Source organism: Microchirus variegatus (genome assembly GCF_963457635.1).
Source record: "Microchirus variegatus genome assembly, chromosome: 9".
In the NCBI taxonomy this organism is placed as follows: Eukaryota; Metazoa; Chordata; class Actinopteri; order Pleuronectiformes; family Soleidae; genus Microchirus; species Microchirus variegatus.
This window is the reverse complement of record NC_139810.1, coordinates 17,973,335-17,989,241: the sequence shown is the minus strand read 5'-3', so window position 1 is coordinate 17,989,241 and position 15,907 is coordinate 17,973,335. Positions and strand designations below refer to the sequence as shown.

General features: G+C 40.1%; 1 protein-coding gene across 1 annotated transcript in view; it reads right to left on the bottom strand.

Moving 5' to 3' along the window:
* acot7 (acyl-CoA thioesterase 7) overlaps positions 1-9,642 on the bottom strand; it is a gene marked incomplete at its 5' end in the record, with an annotated part of 43,492 nt that extends 33,850 nt beyond the window's left edge. Inside the window, 3 exons of the mRNA XM_083895669.1 lie at positions 6,019-6,175; positions 7,756-7,873; positions 9,491-9,642. Coding sequence (XP_083751795.1) covers positions 6,019-6,175; positions 7,756-7,873; positions 9,491-9,642 — 427 coding nt within the window. The remainder of the gene's footprint in view (positions 1-6,018; positions 6,176-7,755; positions 7,874-9,490) is intronic.
* Between the last annotated feature and the right edge of the window lie 6,265 nt (positions 9,643-15,907).

Below are 15,907 nucleotides of genomic sequence, written 5' to 3'. Positions count from 1 at the left end.
TCCTCAGCCTCATCACTTTCTTTCACCGCAAACAGTTTAACTTGATTTATTGCTGCCTTTTACTTGCGTTCAGCCCTCAGCTCTCCGCTTTGTCTCGGACCCATAACCCTTCATTCTTCCTCCAAGCAGAACACCCTCTTTTGTTTTCTGGCCCTTCCTGAACAGCATGTTCCAGTCTCAGTCAAAGTGCAGCAAGATTCATTCTTAGTGCTTGATCCCCATGATCAAAACCACATTTTCCACTGTGCTGAGCCAAGGCTCTATTAGCTTTAACTACATTACAGCTGCACTGTGGGATGTTACAGCCTGACAGGAATAAATGAAATCAGGCCAAAAGTAGAGTTTGGGACGGAGCTTTATGACAGACAAAGAACGTTCAACACTCAATTTAAACATTAAGGTGTATTTTAAGCATGTGAGTGTTGAATACTGTTAATGTGAGCACAGTACTCCCCCTGTCTTCTCGCGCTGAATCCTAAAATTGAAGATCCAACTGTGAGAAAAGAAACACCTCCACAGTTGACACATTGCGGAGAGAATCTAAATGTTCTCTTGTTTGCAGCAGTGAAGCACTGTTGGCATCTGTCCTGTTACAGACCTCAGACATGGCCTATGGATTATTTTCTCTGTTCCCTCATTATTAAGTGATTTTTGAATTTTTATTTTTATAAATGTTCATTTACTTATGGTCTTTTATTTAAATGTTTAAAATTAATAAATAAAACTGTGTTACTCAATGTAAGACGAAAACAATACTTAAAATGTGTGTGCGTGTGTACCTGGTACCCCTTATGTTGTGGGCACCTAAATCTGTTACACAGTAACATTATGGGGACTTGTTTTAATTATGGAGGCAAACCTCAAGTCAAAGAAAGTTGAGGCTGAGGTTAAGGTTAAGGCTAGGCAAGTAGTAATTTTAAAGTAAAAAATAATTTTAGTTTACAGTAATACTCCAGCAAATAAATGTAAGTCACTGCAATGTCCTCTGAAGTCATGGAAACCAGTGTGTGTGTGTGTGTGTGTGTGTGTGTGTGTGTGTGTGTGTGTGTGTGTGTGTGTGTGTGTGTGTGTGTGTGTGTGTGTGTGTGTGTGTGAGTGTGTGTGTGTGTGTGTGTGGGGGTGTGTGTGTGTGTGTATTCCCACAGCAATGTTTCAGTATATGCAGTTGTGTGACCCACCAGGATCATGACAGTTCCTGCCATGATTATTTTAAGCATCAACCCATAATGCATTGCTCTCAGCTCTATGTATGCATCTGTGTGTATGTATGCATCTCTTCCTCTGTGTGTGTGTGTGTGTTATGTGCTGTGTTTATGCAAATGTACACCGGAGTGTGCATCAAATTCGAGCATTATTACCTCTGTGGGAATTTTGCTTGAGTGTGTGTGGGTTCAAAGCCTGAATACGTTCACTGTTTTTTGCTCTGTGTGGCAATGTCATATCGGCAGATGTTGGTGTGTGTGTGTGTGTGCGTATGTATATACACAAGCTTGCATTCCTGAATAGATGCAACTCTGTATCCCTGTGTATCATGTTAGATGTGTGCATGTGTGTTAAACGTGACTGTGTGCCGTTAACTACACACTGTGCAGCATGTGTGTGTGCATTTACATACATGTTTGAGCATAGATGCAAATCCTTGAGCGCAAAAGTGTGTGCTGGGTCGTGTGAATGAGCATGTGCAGCGTATTAGAGCGCATGTGCAATCCCCCCAGCAGGGACAATCATCACGGCTCGTGCCCACAGTATGCAGCCTTCCCCTGGGGGGCCATGACTGAGAACTGCCTGACGAGATGCTGCCTGACTGACTGTGGAACCTGGACGCTTGCCTTTGCCTCCACCCCCAACACACACACACACACAGAAAGAGAGAGTGGTGTACACACATGTGAAGTAAAGCATAAATGTATAAATAAAAAGAGTGCAATGCATGTTCTGTCACAGTATACAAGAAGCATGTACATTTACGAAACTGAAAAAGCATGTATGGCTGCACATTCCTCCTCTAGTGTTTATATAAACAATGCCCAAAAGAAGGCAAACGTGCAACCAGGAACATGAGAACCCTACCAGTCCTGCCTCAGTTTGAGACTTCTTCTGTGAAGAAGTATAGTGTGTGTGTTCAGTGTGAATCTGTCCAAGTGTGAGAATGTGAATGTGTGACATTTCCCTATGCAGAATGGGTCAGCATGTGCAGATCAAGTTCTGTATGCACGCAGGTCTCCCCTACACAGCTGTGTGTGTCAGTGAGTCGGGTGTGCACGTCGTGTCGGAGCGTGTGCGCAGGTACATCCACTTTGAGTTTGTATCCGACTGTGCCACAGTGAGTGTGAGACCTGACACTAAGCCAACGTGACAGAGGCAAATAACGTCTGCTCCCGTTATCTTCTCTTTCCCCTCGGCCCTGCAGGAACCTTTTAAAGGGCCAAACACTGATGAAAACACACATGATGTCCATGCACAGACTTGCAAGTACAACACACAGCGACATTATGCATCCATCTGCACGGTGCAAAAACGATAAACACACATTTAATTCACCCCCTTTTCTCACTTACCAAAACATGAATAAAATCATGCAAATGTTAGATTTAAAACAAACCAAAACAACCAAGAATGGACAATTGTTGAGGTTTAGGTGAATCTAAATCCACAGAAACACAAACATGCATAAGTCTCTATGGGTAATAGCTGTGTCATTATAAAATATACACGTCACACACACATTTTTACACATATGACCTACATCCTATAGCTATGAACTAATAGATCACCAAGCTGCAGCCTCCTCTGGCTCTCCTTTAATGTCAACGCTGCCTGTGTGTGTGTGTGTGTGTGTGTGTGTGTGTGTGTGTGTGTGTGTGTGTGTGTGTGTGTGTGTGTGTGTGTGTGTGTGTGTGTGTGTGTGTGTGTGTGTGTGTGTGTCTGACCTGAGGACATAAACTCATCTCCACAGTGCAGGGAAATAATTCCTGTTCTTAAAGTGGGACAGCCGCTCAAAATGTGTTTTGGTTTTCATTAGAATGAAATATGATGTTATGAGAAAATGAAATCTAAAAAAAAAAGAAAACAGGTGGATATGTGTGTTTTTATTTTCCATTTAATGTTTTTCCCAACATCTGTGCTTATCCGGTCCTGCAAAGATCGTCCAATTGACTCGTGTTCAAGAGACAAAATATTTAACACAAACAGTCCCTTAAGCAAATTCTCTCCATTAGCTCTCTTCCTGCTTGGGGTCCTTCCTGGCAGGGCACTGTGGTGACAAGAGGGTGTCTGTGACGATGCCTGTATGTATATACGCTGCTCTCCACCTGTCAGCTCATATCACTGCCTCCCCCTCCGTCAACCTGCTTCCAACCCAGCAACCAACCAGCCAGCCAGCCAACCAACCAACCAGTATAAGCCTGTTGCTAGGGCAACGACTGTCTAGGGGATACTTCTTTTGTTTCTCACACCTCCTTTCCTTCATCCTTCTTTCCATCATCACATTCCCCACTTTCACTCCAGCTCCCTCGTTCATTCACGCAGCCATCTTTATGCCCATTGATAACGTCTGCCTGCTTCTCTCCTCCCATTTGTCTTTCCGTCTCACTCTCATCTCCCTCACTCTGTCTCTTCCTCAGTGTGTCACTCTCTTTAATATCTTCAAATGGACGATGGGCATGTTGCCAATAGCTGCTAATTACAAATTAATTAAATTACAAAATACAGGCCTGTGAGATGTACCAAGCAACTGCACTGATGTTGGTGAAACACATTAATTACGAGCACTTCAATGATATGTTTTGTGTGTGCTTACGAGTATTAATGAGTAAAGACAATATCACTCCTTGATAGAAATTCGTGCAGTTATACCAGGGTGCACATGTGACATTTGGTAGTTTCAGATCAGTCTGTGCATCACTGTTGCCACTGGCATTTAAAGGTTCAGTGACTATGCTAGGTCAGCCCAATGTGATCCTCCCTGGGTCTTCTCTCGAGGGAATCTGAGGTGTGTGTGTAAGCCTGCACAAGCACGTGGTGTGTGTGTGTGTACGTGTGCAGGTTTGTCCGCTGTACAAATGAAATGCACACAAATCAATAATCAATAAACATATGCAGACTGAATCACTTGGTACAAACACGAAAACTGAAAAACAACATGGCTCTGAGTTTCTATTCCCCTGTCTCAGCTCTTCCTCTCTGCTGTACCTCTAGGAGCTGCATTACTTACTGTGTGCTGCCCTCTACTGATCAGTCACTGTAAGACCATTCTATAATTTCACAAAACAAGACCTTGCCCATAATTGAAATATCCAGCATTTGGATCAAACTGATGAAACAAATTATAACTTTCCTGGACCACATACAGACAAATAGAACCTGTGTATTTTGTGCATGACAGTGAGGAGATGAAGACATTCATATCTCTCTCTTTATTGTTAAAGCTCACATAGAGTGGTCCTGTTGCACATATATGTTAGTTATGGAGGTTTACTTGCATACATGAACTTTTTATGGTCAAAAACCTCCTAGTTGCTGTAAACGAGCCAATAGAAATCCTCTTTTCTGATGCTGTTCCCCAGCCGCGATATTTCATACATAAATCTCACACCCAAAGGCAGAGTGTGTTGTGATTGGCCAGCCGGCGTAGAGCCTTCCCAACTGTCTTGTGATTGGCCAATACCTGGTAGTGACGTAATCAGCACACCAGCTCTCAGAAGCGCAGCACTCCCTTCTGGAATGGTATATTTACTGCTACTCATTATCAAAACATTGTTTTAACAGTGTTTAAAAATAGTTTTGTCATGACTCCCCGCTGCAATCCCTTTTATGACTTTTATGACACCTCCACAACAGACGTTATTCTTCTTCTGCGGTTCAATGTACGCAACCGGATGTACCCGGACTAGTGCCCGGAGCAGAAGGATCTGCTGTTCAGGAGAACTGCTGTTTACGTACCCGGACCGTTTTTTTTCAGAGTTCTCAGCAATGGCTGAACTGTTAGGTAATGACGCAGATACACACTAAAAAACAGCGTTTTTGCCCACTTAGCCCACTCCTTTTCCCAATTGCCAATGAGCCTCTTGCAATTGCTTCGCGAAGCAGCGGACAGGTACAGGGAATATGGAGGGGAGGTGTCGAACATAAAGTCTCGCTGTATGCAGACGACCTACTTTTGTTTGTTTCAAAACCAACCACTATTCCCAATTCATAAAGAAGCTCTTAATCTTGAGTATACAGATCTCCCATTGAAGATGGTGGAAGATCATTATTGGAAGAATACACTCTATTAAAATGAAGTTGCTTCCAAAGACCCTCGATTTATTTCAATGTCTTCCCATTCTCATCCCAAAATCCTATTTTAGAGCTCTTGACTCATTAATGTTGTCCTATATTTGGAATGGTAAACACCCTCGGTTGGGGAAAGCATTTCTTCAATGAACCGAATGGCTCTGTCTAATTTCCAGTACTATTACTGGGCAGCAAATATTAGGTGCTTCTACTTTATACTGGAGGCATTTCCATCTTAAACCCTCCCCTCTGGCCTGTTTAGTGCTAGTAAACAGGGTTATCAGTTTTACAGGTTTACTAGGGTTACTACTAGCACTAGCTTGTGCTAGTAACCCTGTTTCCTTACCTACCCTCTTCGGCACTGCAGTCCTCTTAGACTACAGCTTTTTTCACATAAAAGCCCAATTGCTGCTAACCATGTATTTGTTCCTTCAATGGCTGATGGCGCATTTCAGATTTGGCACAGAAAAGGATTGAAATACTTTGATGATCTATACACTGATAACTTTTTTGCTAGGTTTTCTCAAATTACATAAATTATTGGCATTGCTAAAACCCACTTTTTTAGATTTCTGCAAATTAGTTTGCAGCCTCCGTTAGAAAACATATGTGTCTTATCTCCCCATCAATGAGGGTGAAGTTTGATCATTTCCTATTAGTTAAATCCTTCATTATAAAATACAGAAATGTAAAACATTTGAACAGATAGATGGTAAGTGGAACAGTTAAAAATGAGTCACCCACCTGAGAGGATGTTCTCAGCCATGACTTTGACCTGCACCTCCATTGAGTGCTTGGAGGTGTACGTGATCTCAGCTGTGACGTGGGCAATCTCACCGATAAACACAGGAGACAGGAACTCCGTCTTCTCCACGCGGACTAGAAGAGCCAAACAGCGGTCCTGAAAAGACGAGACGGCAAACCGGAAAACATCATACATTAATATAATAATAATAACATTAATAGCATATTCAGTGGCAGAGGATGATTCTCTGTTGGGCAGATTAGCCGTAGATTAAGTTTTGAATCTCAGTACCTAGACATCGGATTTATCTGGAAGTCTGATTTACCTTGTCAATCCACTGTCAAATCTTTTTGAGATAAAGGTACATCAACAAATCCAATAAAACGAGATTAATGAGCCACGTGTGATGTGTTTTATATTTCAAGCAGAAAACGTAACAAAATCAGTGGCAGAAAATGTACATCTAACATATGAGGGACTTTAACCACTTCATCACAGTGGCAGACATGAACTGGTGACTGTCAAAGTCAAAGGAGTTCCAAGGTACCATGATGTCTGTGTAAGATAAATCCAAATATGTGGAGACGGAGGAAACTGCGTTTTTTTTATCTTCATAAACAAAACAAAACAAAACCTCAGATACAATACAAGTGATTATTATTATTATTATTATCATCATCTGTGATTCAGCGTTTACCTGGTTAATACAGGTGACAGGAACGTTGTTGAAAAATGTTGAACAGTCCTCGTTTAAGGTTGGAAGTCCTCGCAAGGAGTAAGTTTAATTAAAGGTGAAGTAAGTAGTTTATAGTGCCATCTAGAGGAGAGGCTGAAACTTACAACAAAGAACTGCTCCTCTGCTCACCCCCTCCCTTCCCTGAGCGCTATGGTATCCTCAACCGGTCAAATGTCGGCCGTAGCAGACGAAGCGGAGAGAGTGGAGGCGGGACTTCCGCTACAAGTAAAGAGACGCTTGATTTGTTCCCCTCGCGTTTGTCCTTACAGGCTCCGGTAGAAACATGGCGTCTCGCTGCGAACAGTGGCAATGCAACCGCGGCCCGCGATCATGTTATTTTACATGACTTTTTGAAACACTACGAAAATTAAACAAAAACTATTATACAGCGACTAGACAATGCAGTGCACATAATATCTATAAAAAAGTGGATTTTGGGTAATATAAACCCATAAATACTACACAGTGTCCCTTTAAGTAATGCATACAGAAACATGTTCTTGTGTTTTTACATGTTTTGCATGTTCTGAAGTTGCTTGTTTTAAAGTCTTATCTGAACAATGAAATGTGGGTTATCTTTAATCAAAATATGAGCAGAATGCAACAGCAGGTGAGATCAAATGATTCAAGAGAGAAGTAGGTAAAAGTTCAACATTTAAACGGGACACAAAAAAATGTGAACAATGCGATACACAAACAATACACAATCATGTCTGCAACGTGGAAATATGAGATTTAAATGAGTGAGAATGAAAAGTTAAACTGAATTTTCTCTCTCTTTTTGGAAAACTACCACCTGACACTGACTAAAACTGGACAATGTGCGTTACTGTAACTTTTCAGTTCTTTCCCATTCATTTGATGATTTACATGAGTGGTTCTCCTTCTATGACCTATGGTGAAAACCAGCTACAGTATAAGCGTCGATTTCTTTAGCACAGTATGTGCACAATTTTATTTATTTTGATGCTGTTGTCTGCCATCGTTTTCAGTCTCTCACCCCATTCTGTGTGTTGCAGTGCCTTGTGCTGATGATGCAGCCAGCTTCCTCGATCATCTTGAGGATGTGTCCGCCATGGACGTTGCCCACGATGTTGGCATCGTCTGGACGCATGATCCTGCCGCAAAGAATATGTGCATTAGTACAAAATGTGGGTCTGACGATGATGACGCGTTTTCAACATGTGTTATTGTCACTTTGTTTTTTTGTTTGTTTTTAAAAAGTGGTGAGAATCATTCGTTTGGTTGTCTAATTGTTACAGTGACTTTGTGTTTTTAGATTTAAATGACAGGTCCTGTCTATATTTGAATGCATTCTATCTTTTATGTGCTTTTTTTCTATGTTATTTATATTCTGTAATACATGTAATACATACATACATTTTTATTTGGTGTTTATCATCCGTTGTATTCTGTAACGTTACATTGATTCCTTTGTTTGGAAACAATGTGTGTTCACTGGACTGAATTTCAATCATGTTTAGTTTCCTTAATTATTAAATTATTAAGATTAAGATTATCATTTCGCTGTTAAGCCTTCCACCATGGCATAAGGCTGTTTGATATAATCATGTAAAATAAAGAACATATATGTGATGTGATGTGCTTGTAGATACAACCTATATACAGTCTCGTTATCTCTGACAGCGCTCTGCACCTCATCCACATCAGCTGTGTGCTGCTTTTGTTCAGCGTTGAGTCAAACTAGTCTTGCGACTTACAGTCTTATCTGCTGACATACTCTGAGATTGCAAAAACAAAGTATGTACGATTGCACTCAGATCTGACTAATCACGGAAATCAGATACAGTCTGTTCCTGCTCGAAGAATCACTACATATGTCTTCCTGTGACGTCAGTCTAACTGCCATTTAGTTAGTTCGAACAAATGCTACTTTTGTAAAACACATATGGAAGAGTTGTAGGACTCAGAAATGCGAACCTTATGATAAAAATCATTACAATGAATGGTAAATGGTCTGTACACTGTAAAAAAAAGTTGAGAAAACTCTAAATTTCAAGGTTCAAGTTCCATCAACTAATAATATTTTGTTAGACAAACTTGTAAGTTAGAGTTGTGCCAACACAAATTCTCTTTTCAAACAGTTTGGTCAACTAATATTGTTCAGATAATGTAAATAATGTATTAAAAAAATACAATTTGAAATTTTGGGTTGGCACAACTCTAACTTACAAGTTTGTCTAACAAAATAATATTAGTTGATGGAACTTTTATAAAAACTCAAGATCTTTCGTTGGGCTGTAAACTCAAAAATTGATTGCAGCAAGTTGCCTTAAAATTTTGAGTTTTCTTTTTTATAGTGTATTTAACTTTTCTAGTCTTGATGATGACCACTCACCACTGCTTTACACTAGAGTTTAGAGTAATTGATTATTCTGTCGATTATTTTCTCGATTAATTGTTTGGTTTTGTCCATAAAATGTCAGAAAATGTAAAAAAAAAAATGTTCATCAGTGTTTGTCAAACCTGGAAATGAAGATGTTCTGGAAAAAATGTAGATAAGCTGTGGCTCCTTCATGAAGTGTAAGACCTTATCAAACAACCAACATCCCTCTGACATTGTGTGTCAACAATTAAAACATTTAAGGAAGTGGGTATTTGGTATATATAATATCTCTACTCTTTCATATTGACTTCAGTTTTTGAAAACAGTATAAAAAATGTTCCTGTATATTCAGCACACGTCATACTGTGTGTATAAGAGAGAGAGATACCTGCTCAGTAGATATTTGGAGCCCTGCTGAGCTGCAGCCTCTTCATCTTTCCTGACATCTCTGCTAACCTGCCGACTTTGACGCTCCACCAGCGTTGCGGTCTTATCCACCCCATCCGATACCCTTCTGTTCCAAGGTCTAAAGCAACGCATCTCTGCACTCTGCTGACTCTTCCGCCCTCTGTCGACGCCTATGATCTCAACATTCAAGTCTCCCGAGAGTGGTGTGGGCCCTGGTGCCGGTGCAGCGACTGATATCTGGCACGGTTTAATGTTAACCCCGCCCTTTCGCCATGTTGACTGGTCAAACTGGATTACAACACACCCACAAATGCCTACAGGTGACCAATGAAATGTGTAATAGCCACAAGTTTTGTGTGAAGGAAATATGTAAGGCGGTAACATTCTGCACCTGTCTGTCTGTGAACAGACAATGTGTCACAATGTGGGCAGTCTTCAAGAAAATCTACCTCAAGGAAGGGACACTACTTAAATGTAAATACTTAGTATTTGTGTTAGTTTTTTGTCACACGGAGTATTTGCCAGGACCAATATGCAAAAAGGTCATAATAAGTATAAATATAACAGTCTACAAGAAATTAGTCTGATGTGCATAATTACTGCTGTGGTTGGTTGCAGTTAGTGTGAAAGGTAAAAATAAAATAAAATCAACAGACTAAAGACTCACATGAACATAACATAAATAACCCTCATGAGACACGTCTACTAATAACTTGCATATCCTTATGTCCCACATTGTAATCAAAATTAATACATTTCATATGAACCCAAATGGCTTATATATGAAATACATTTACAAAGACGAAAACTAAGCACATTTTGGCTACAATTTTAGTTCGTTTTAGTTAACAACGTTTTTTTCAATTTTAGTTTCCGTTATTTCGTTGCTACGATAATAACCTTGGACCCGACCTCAGTTGCAGTCAATCAAACATGTTAGACTTACTTAGATTATTGAACCCAATAGCAAACACATGTAGCCAATGAAAAAGAGTCGGTGGGACACAGGAAATAGCGACAGAAGACGAAGGCGACAGGAAGTCGCGGGAATATCAAAACAACGACGGCGTAGACATGGTCGCTCTCGTGAGAGTTTTCTGTGTTTAGTAAGCTCAAGTTGATTTGACAAATCATGTCGTCTGTGATCTCGCATCAGGCTCAGTCGTCATAAAAAAATCTGCAGTTAGTGTGGACTCCAAGTCTTATCAAAATCACCAAGGACTTTGAAAGATGTGTAGTGTAGCTTTAGTTGATTTATGATTTAGTGGGATTTTTCGATGAACAAGGGCAAAAATAATCCTATTGTTGTTTAAAAAAATTAACAAGATCATGAACACACTGGTTATTGAGGATACAGTGTGTTGGATGCTGCTGCTGATTATACCTCACCCTTCCCTTCCAAGCGTGTTGGAGGAACTATGTTCCCCATACAGCTGATACGGCTCCTTAAACAAGTCATACAATCAGGTGATTGTACATTTCTGGAAATTAAGTAGCATTATTTTATCTCTTCACCTACATTTTGAGTCCCACACTGCACCTTTAAATGTCTTAAGACAATTACAGAAAAGTGTCATAGGTTCCTCTAGCAGACAGACAAATAAACCAGTCGGTAGGTGGGAGGATGGAAACACAGCCACACCTACAGCCACTGATGGCTTACACATATTTTTCAACACAGGTCATGGTGTGTGAACTTTTTAGTTGCCTTTAGGTATAAATAAGCCCTTATCACATTATTATCTTCTTACATGGTGTTCAGTGTGTACTCTGTGTGTTTTATTTAACATAGTTCACCTTTGAACCTCATAAAACATACTTTTAAAGACTGAATACTATGTAATCAACAGAGGAACGGAAACACTGGAGTGCTTTTACTTTGAAACAAAATCAGCACCTGCTGTGTTTAGGACATATTTGACAGATATAGATGCTGAAACTACTGTTTGTTTCTAAATTTAACAGACAGAATCACCCACGTCGGGCAGTCGCCTCGCTTTACTAGCACCAAGTAGCTGAGGTGTTGCCTTCATCACTCATGTTGTAAAATTAAAATGTAAAAGCAATTCGTATTTTTCTCCTTTAAATGCGATCTTATGACGATGTGTAGACACAGCAGCAGGTCGTGGCAGGTGAGATGTGACGAAAATAATACCGTTTGGAAGAGACTGGATTTCTATTTAATGTTTTATTTATCTATTTTGCAGTTCTGCTGTTTGTTAATTTTTGTTTCAATAAAGTGATTTCAGTTCTGAACTAGGCTTGTTGTACATCACTGTTAAATGTGTTTACAAAATATGGTATATAGCTATGAGTAATGTAATTAGTTTCGATAACACATTACACTTCCTGGGTAACGTGTCCATAAAAGAAAATGATAAAAAAAATATTTGATTTGGTTTAAACGTGACCTAGAAAATGACACAATCATTATCCTCTGTAAATACTTCACACATAAAAATAGGTACATGAAAGCAAGACCTCATTCGTTTTATTTTCATTACTTAAACATAACTTGGCACATAAACTAAACTAAACTCTCTAAAATATACTCAATCACATATGGAAAAGAAGGGTGCAGTGAGACTCTAGTAAAGCTTAAAGCTCACATAGAGTGGTCCTGTTGCACATATATGTTAGTTATGGAGGTTTACTTACATACATTAACTTGTTTGTATGGTCAAAAACCTCCTAGTTGCTGTAAACGAGCCAATAGAATCTCTCTTTTCTAATGGTGTCCTCAGCCTCGATATTTTAGACTGAAATCTCACACCCAGAAGACAGAGTGTGTTGTGATTGGCCAGCCAGTTTTGAGCCTTCCCAAATGTCTTGTGATTGGCCAATACCCGGAAGTGACATAATCAGCACACCTGCTCTCAGAAGCACAGCTCCCCCCTCTGGAGCGGTGGATGCACTGCTACTCATTATCAAAACATTGTTTTAACAGTGTTTAAAAATAGCCTCGTCACGACTCCCCGCCTCAGTCCCTTTTATGACTTTGACCCAGAGTCAGAAGACACTGTCACTCGTGAAACACCTCCACAACAAACGTTATTCTTCTTCTGTGGTTCAATGTACGCAACCGGATGTACCCGGACTAGTGCCCGGAGCAGGAGGATCTGCTGTTCAGGAGAACCGCTGTTTACGTACCCGGACTGTTTTTTTTTCAGAGATCTCGCTGAGCCCGAGATTACAATAAAACACAGCGTTCTCAGCAATGGCTGAACTGTTTGTTTTGAACCTTCTGGGCTTCTTAAACAAGGTAATGACGCAGATACACACTAAAAAACAGCGTTAATTGGAACTTCCGGTCTAGGTCCGCTTTAACAATACACAAAACCTCAAGGACCACATTATTTGAAATAAATAAATAATAATAAATATTTAGTTGTCTCTCTCTCTTCTTGTTCATTGTAATTCTTCTTGATATACTTTGAGAATGATCCATTGCCTGGTCTAACATTGTTATTTCTGTCATTCTTTATCACTGTGTCCACCACAGATACTATGACAAAGGGAAATGTCTCCCCCTGCAGGCGGACACATGTATAACCAAAACTGTATGCTCCTGCTGGAAAATGAAGCGTGTTCATTATATTTTAATAGATAGCAATCACGGCTTTCTCTCAATGTTACTCTTTGTGTTGTGTCTGTGGCGGTGAAATCATTAAAGACGCAGTTACACACATGCATCACACACACCTATGAAGCAGATTATCTGGCGGTCACGCGCTATGAAATAAAACTTTTTTTTTTTTTTTTAATTTGGAGTTTCGGTGAAATGATGGCGACCTTTAATATGTCCTTGCTAGTTATGCGGGTCTCACCGGTGTTGTACTGCGGTGAGGTGAGGTCATAAGTGCGCTGGTGCACTGACGCACACTGAACACTCCACAGGAAACACACACACACACACACACCAGTTCAATGATGACAAACGAACACAGTTAAAAACGTTGCGTGTTTATGTATGTGTGTGTGAGTGTGTGTACAGTGCTGCGTATTGTAACAGGACATGATGAAGCGGATTATCTGGACATCATCATCACGCAGCGACGCGTTCTCCTTCGTCACTTGTCGGGTCAGTAGCGCGTTTATTTACCCGCTCGCGTGTTCTAATGTGACGTAAAGGTTACCTTACCTGCATAACTGGACGGAGGATGTCGCCTCGCGCTTCTGCGGTACCGACATGATGACGATAGTGATGAGGATGACGATGGTGAGGAGACTGATGAAGAGGTTGACGTTACGCTCTCTCTCGGGCTCTCTTGTGTTGCAGCTAGGTTCCTGTGTGCTGCTGCTGCTGCTGTTGCTGTAAAAGCGGATATCAGACGCCGGCCGGCCTGTTATGACTCATCCGGACAGGAAATACTACGAAATAAGGCATGGACACAGATATGATGTGGAGACTAGTGTGTTGACAGGAAGCCCCGCCCATGTAGGTCGGATCAGAGAGATTTCCCCGCCTCTAAAATGACAAGTGTGTAACGTGCATGTTATCTGAGGGAAGAGTCAACAGGTTTGTATGCGACGCAGTGACGTGCACAGACGTTTCAGGGGCAGGGGGGCTCCAGTGGAAAAAGGGCACCAAACATTTCAGTGGCAAACCATTAGGTTTTTTTTTTTGGATTTTTTTGGAAACTGAAAAACTAATGCAAATTTCAAAACTAAAATGACCTTGGTTTGAACAAATATTGTTATATTATATATATTATATAATATTGTATACTGTTATATACAAACACGTTTATTAGACCATGTGTCATAAAAACAAATATTTTTAGAAATCTTTCAAAAAAAAACTTGATTAAAACTGAAAAATGTTTTGTTATTTATTTGTCAAATAAATTGAATTCATCTTCTTATGCTCAAATTTGAGTCAAGCATAAAATTAAACCACTAAAAAGTTTTTCTGTTCAGGAATGCAAGTAAATAACTATAATTTGACATCTTCATCAAGTAATTTTTTTTCCTGCTTTCTCGTACAGTACATTTCATGGATAACATTAACTATTATAAAATATAATTTCAGTTAAAGATCTTCTACATACTGGTGTATTAACCATTACTAACACAGAGAGGTTTGTACAGCTTTGTTCTTAGGATAATGCATTGATCTCCATTGATTTGGACAGCCTAAACATAGTGTGATCACTAACCTTAACTATAACCAGCTAATGACTAAGCCCTAGTCTTAGCCCTAAACTTACCCTGTTCCTAGAAATGAGGCTCGGTCTCATTAGGACGAGGTTTTGTTCTCCCCAAAAGTTATTCTTCTAATAATAATCCTAATATTAGTAACAATACCTTTCAACAGGCTTTACACGGACAAGTATAATTCAGACCTTCAAAGTTCTTAATCTGCAGTTCAGAATTCTTCAACAAGGCTCTTCACTAGACTCCAAAGTCCTTCAAAGCAGTACAAGCTCCTCAACACAGTTCAAAGCTCGCCATCACAATTCAAAGTCCCTCTTCTTTGAATAAAATAAATATTTTCTTCAGTTCCAACAGAAGGTTGCAGAGAGCTATAATATTGACCATTTCTGTTCCATGTCCCACTCTCACGGCAATTTCTTTACAGACACAAACACATCCATCCATTCTGAGACAAACCTTGAGATCGATCATTTGGAACACTTCTTTAGCCAGTTTCTTCTTCTTCTCTCAGCTTCTCACTTTAAGTGGTCGCCACAGCGGATCACCTGCCTCCATCAGTTCATCACGTCGACCTAACAGATCAAAGAACCCAAGAAAAAAGGAAACACAGGATGAAAAAGGATGACTTTGTTAAAAAAGATAGAGGAAATAAAATCCAGGAGGAGCCAGCAGTGCAGAATAACACTCCTAACTCAGATCCAAACTTAACTCTCAACGACTGTACACTGACTGATGTCACTACCATGACTGATATTAATAAGATGCTGATGGACAGCTTGAGTCGGATTCTGGTCTAATTGAGATACATAAATATATACACATACACAGAAGTCCGAATTTTGACAGACCTAATAATCAGACTTATGCAGATGTTTAAGGTCAATAGAACAATAACATAACTAATAATGTCTTTCTTTTATAGTCAGGGGGCATAAAGGCAGGGGTTTGAGCAACGTTTGGTCCATCAGTGCACATCCGTGATCTGTTTAGGAGACTGTAACGTATGATAATTCAATGTCATAGTGGGCCATTTCTTTAACACTCGAACTACCGAGAATTACGTACCTAGTTCTAGTGTTAAAGGCGCCATATGTAAGAATGTGGCCAAAAACTACACTCAAATACAAAACACTGAGGTCTTTTAGGTTTTTCTCCGCCATTGTAGCTCAGACGTAACTGGTAACCTGTGGTTGCTCGGCAGCTGAGACTCTACTGACTGCAGTGATTGGTAGACGGCGGT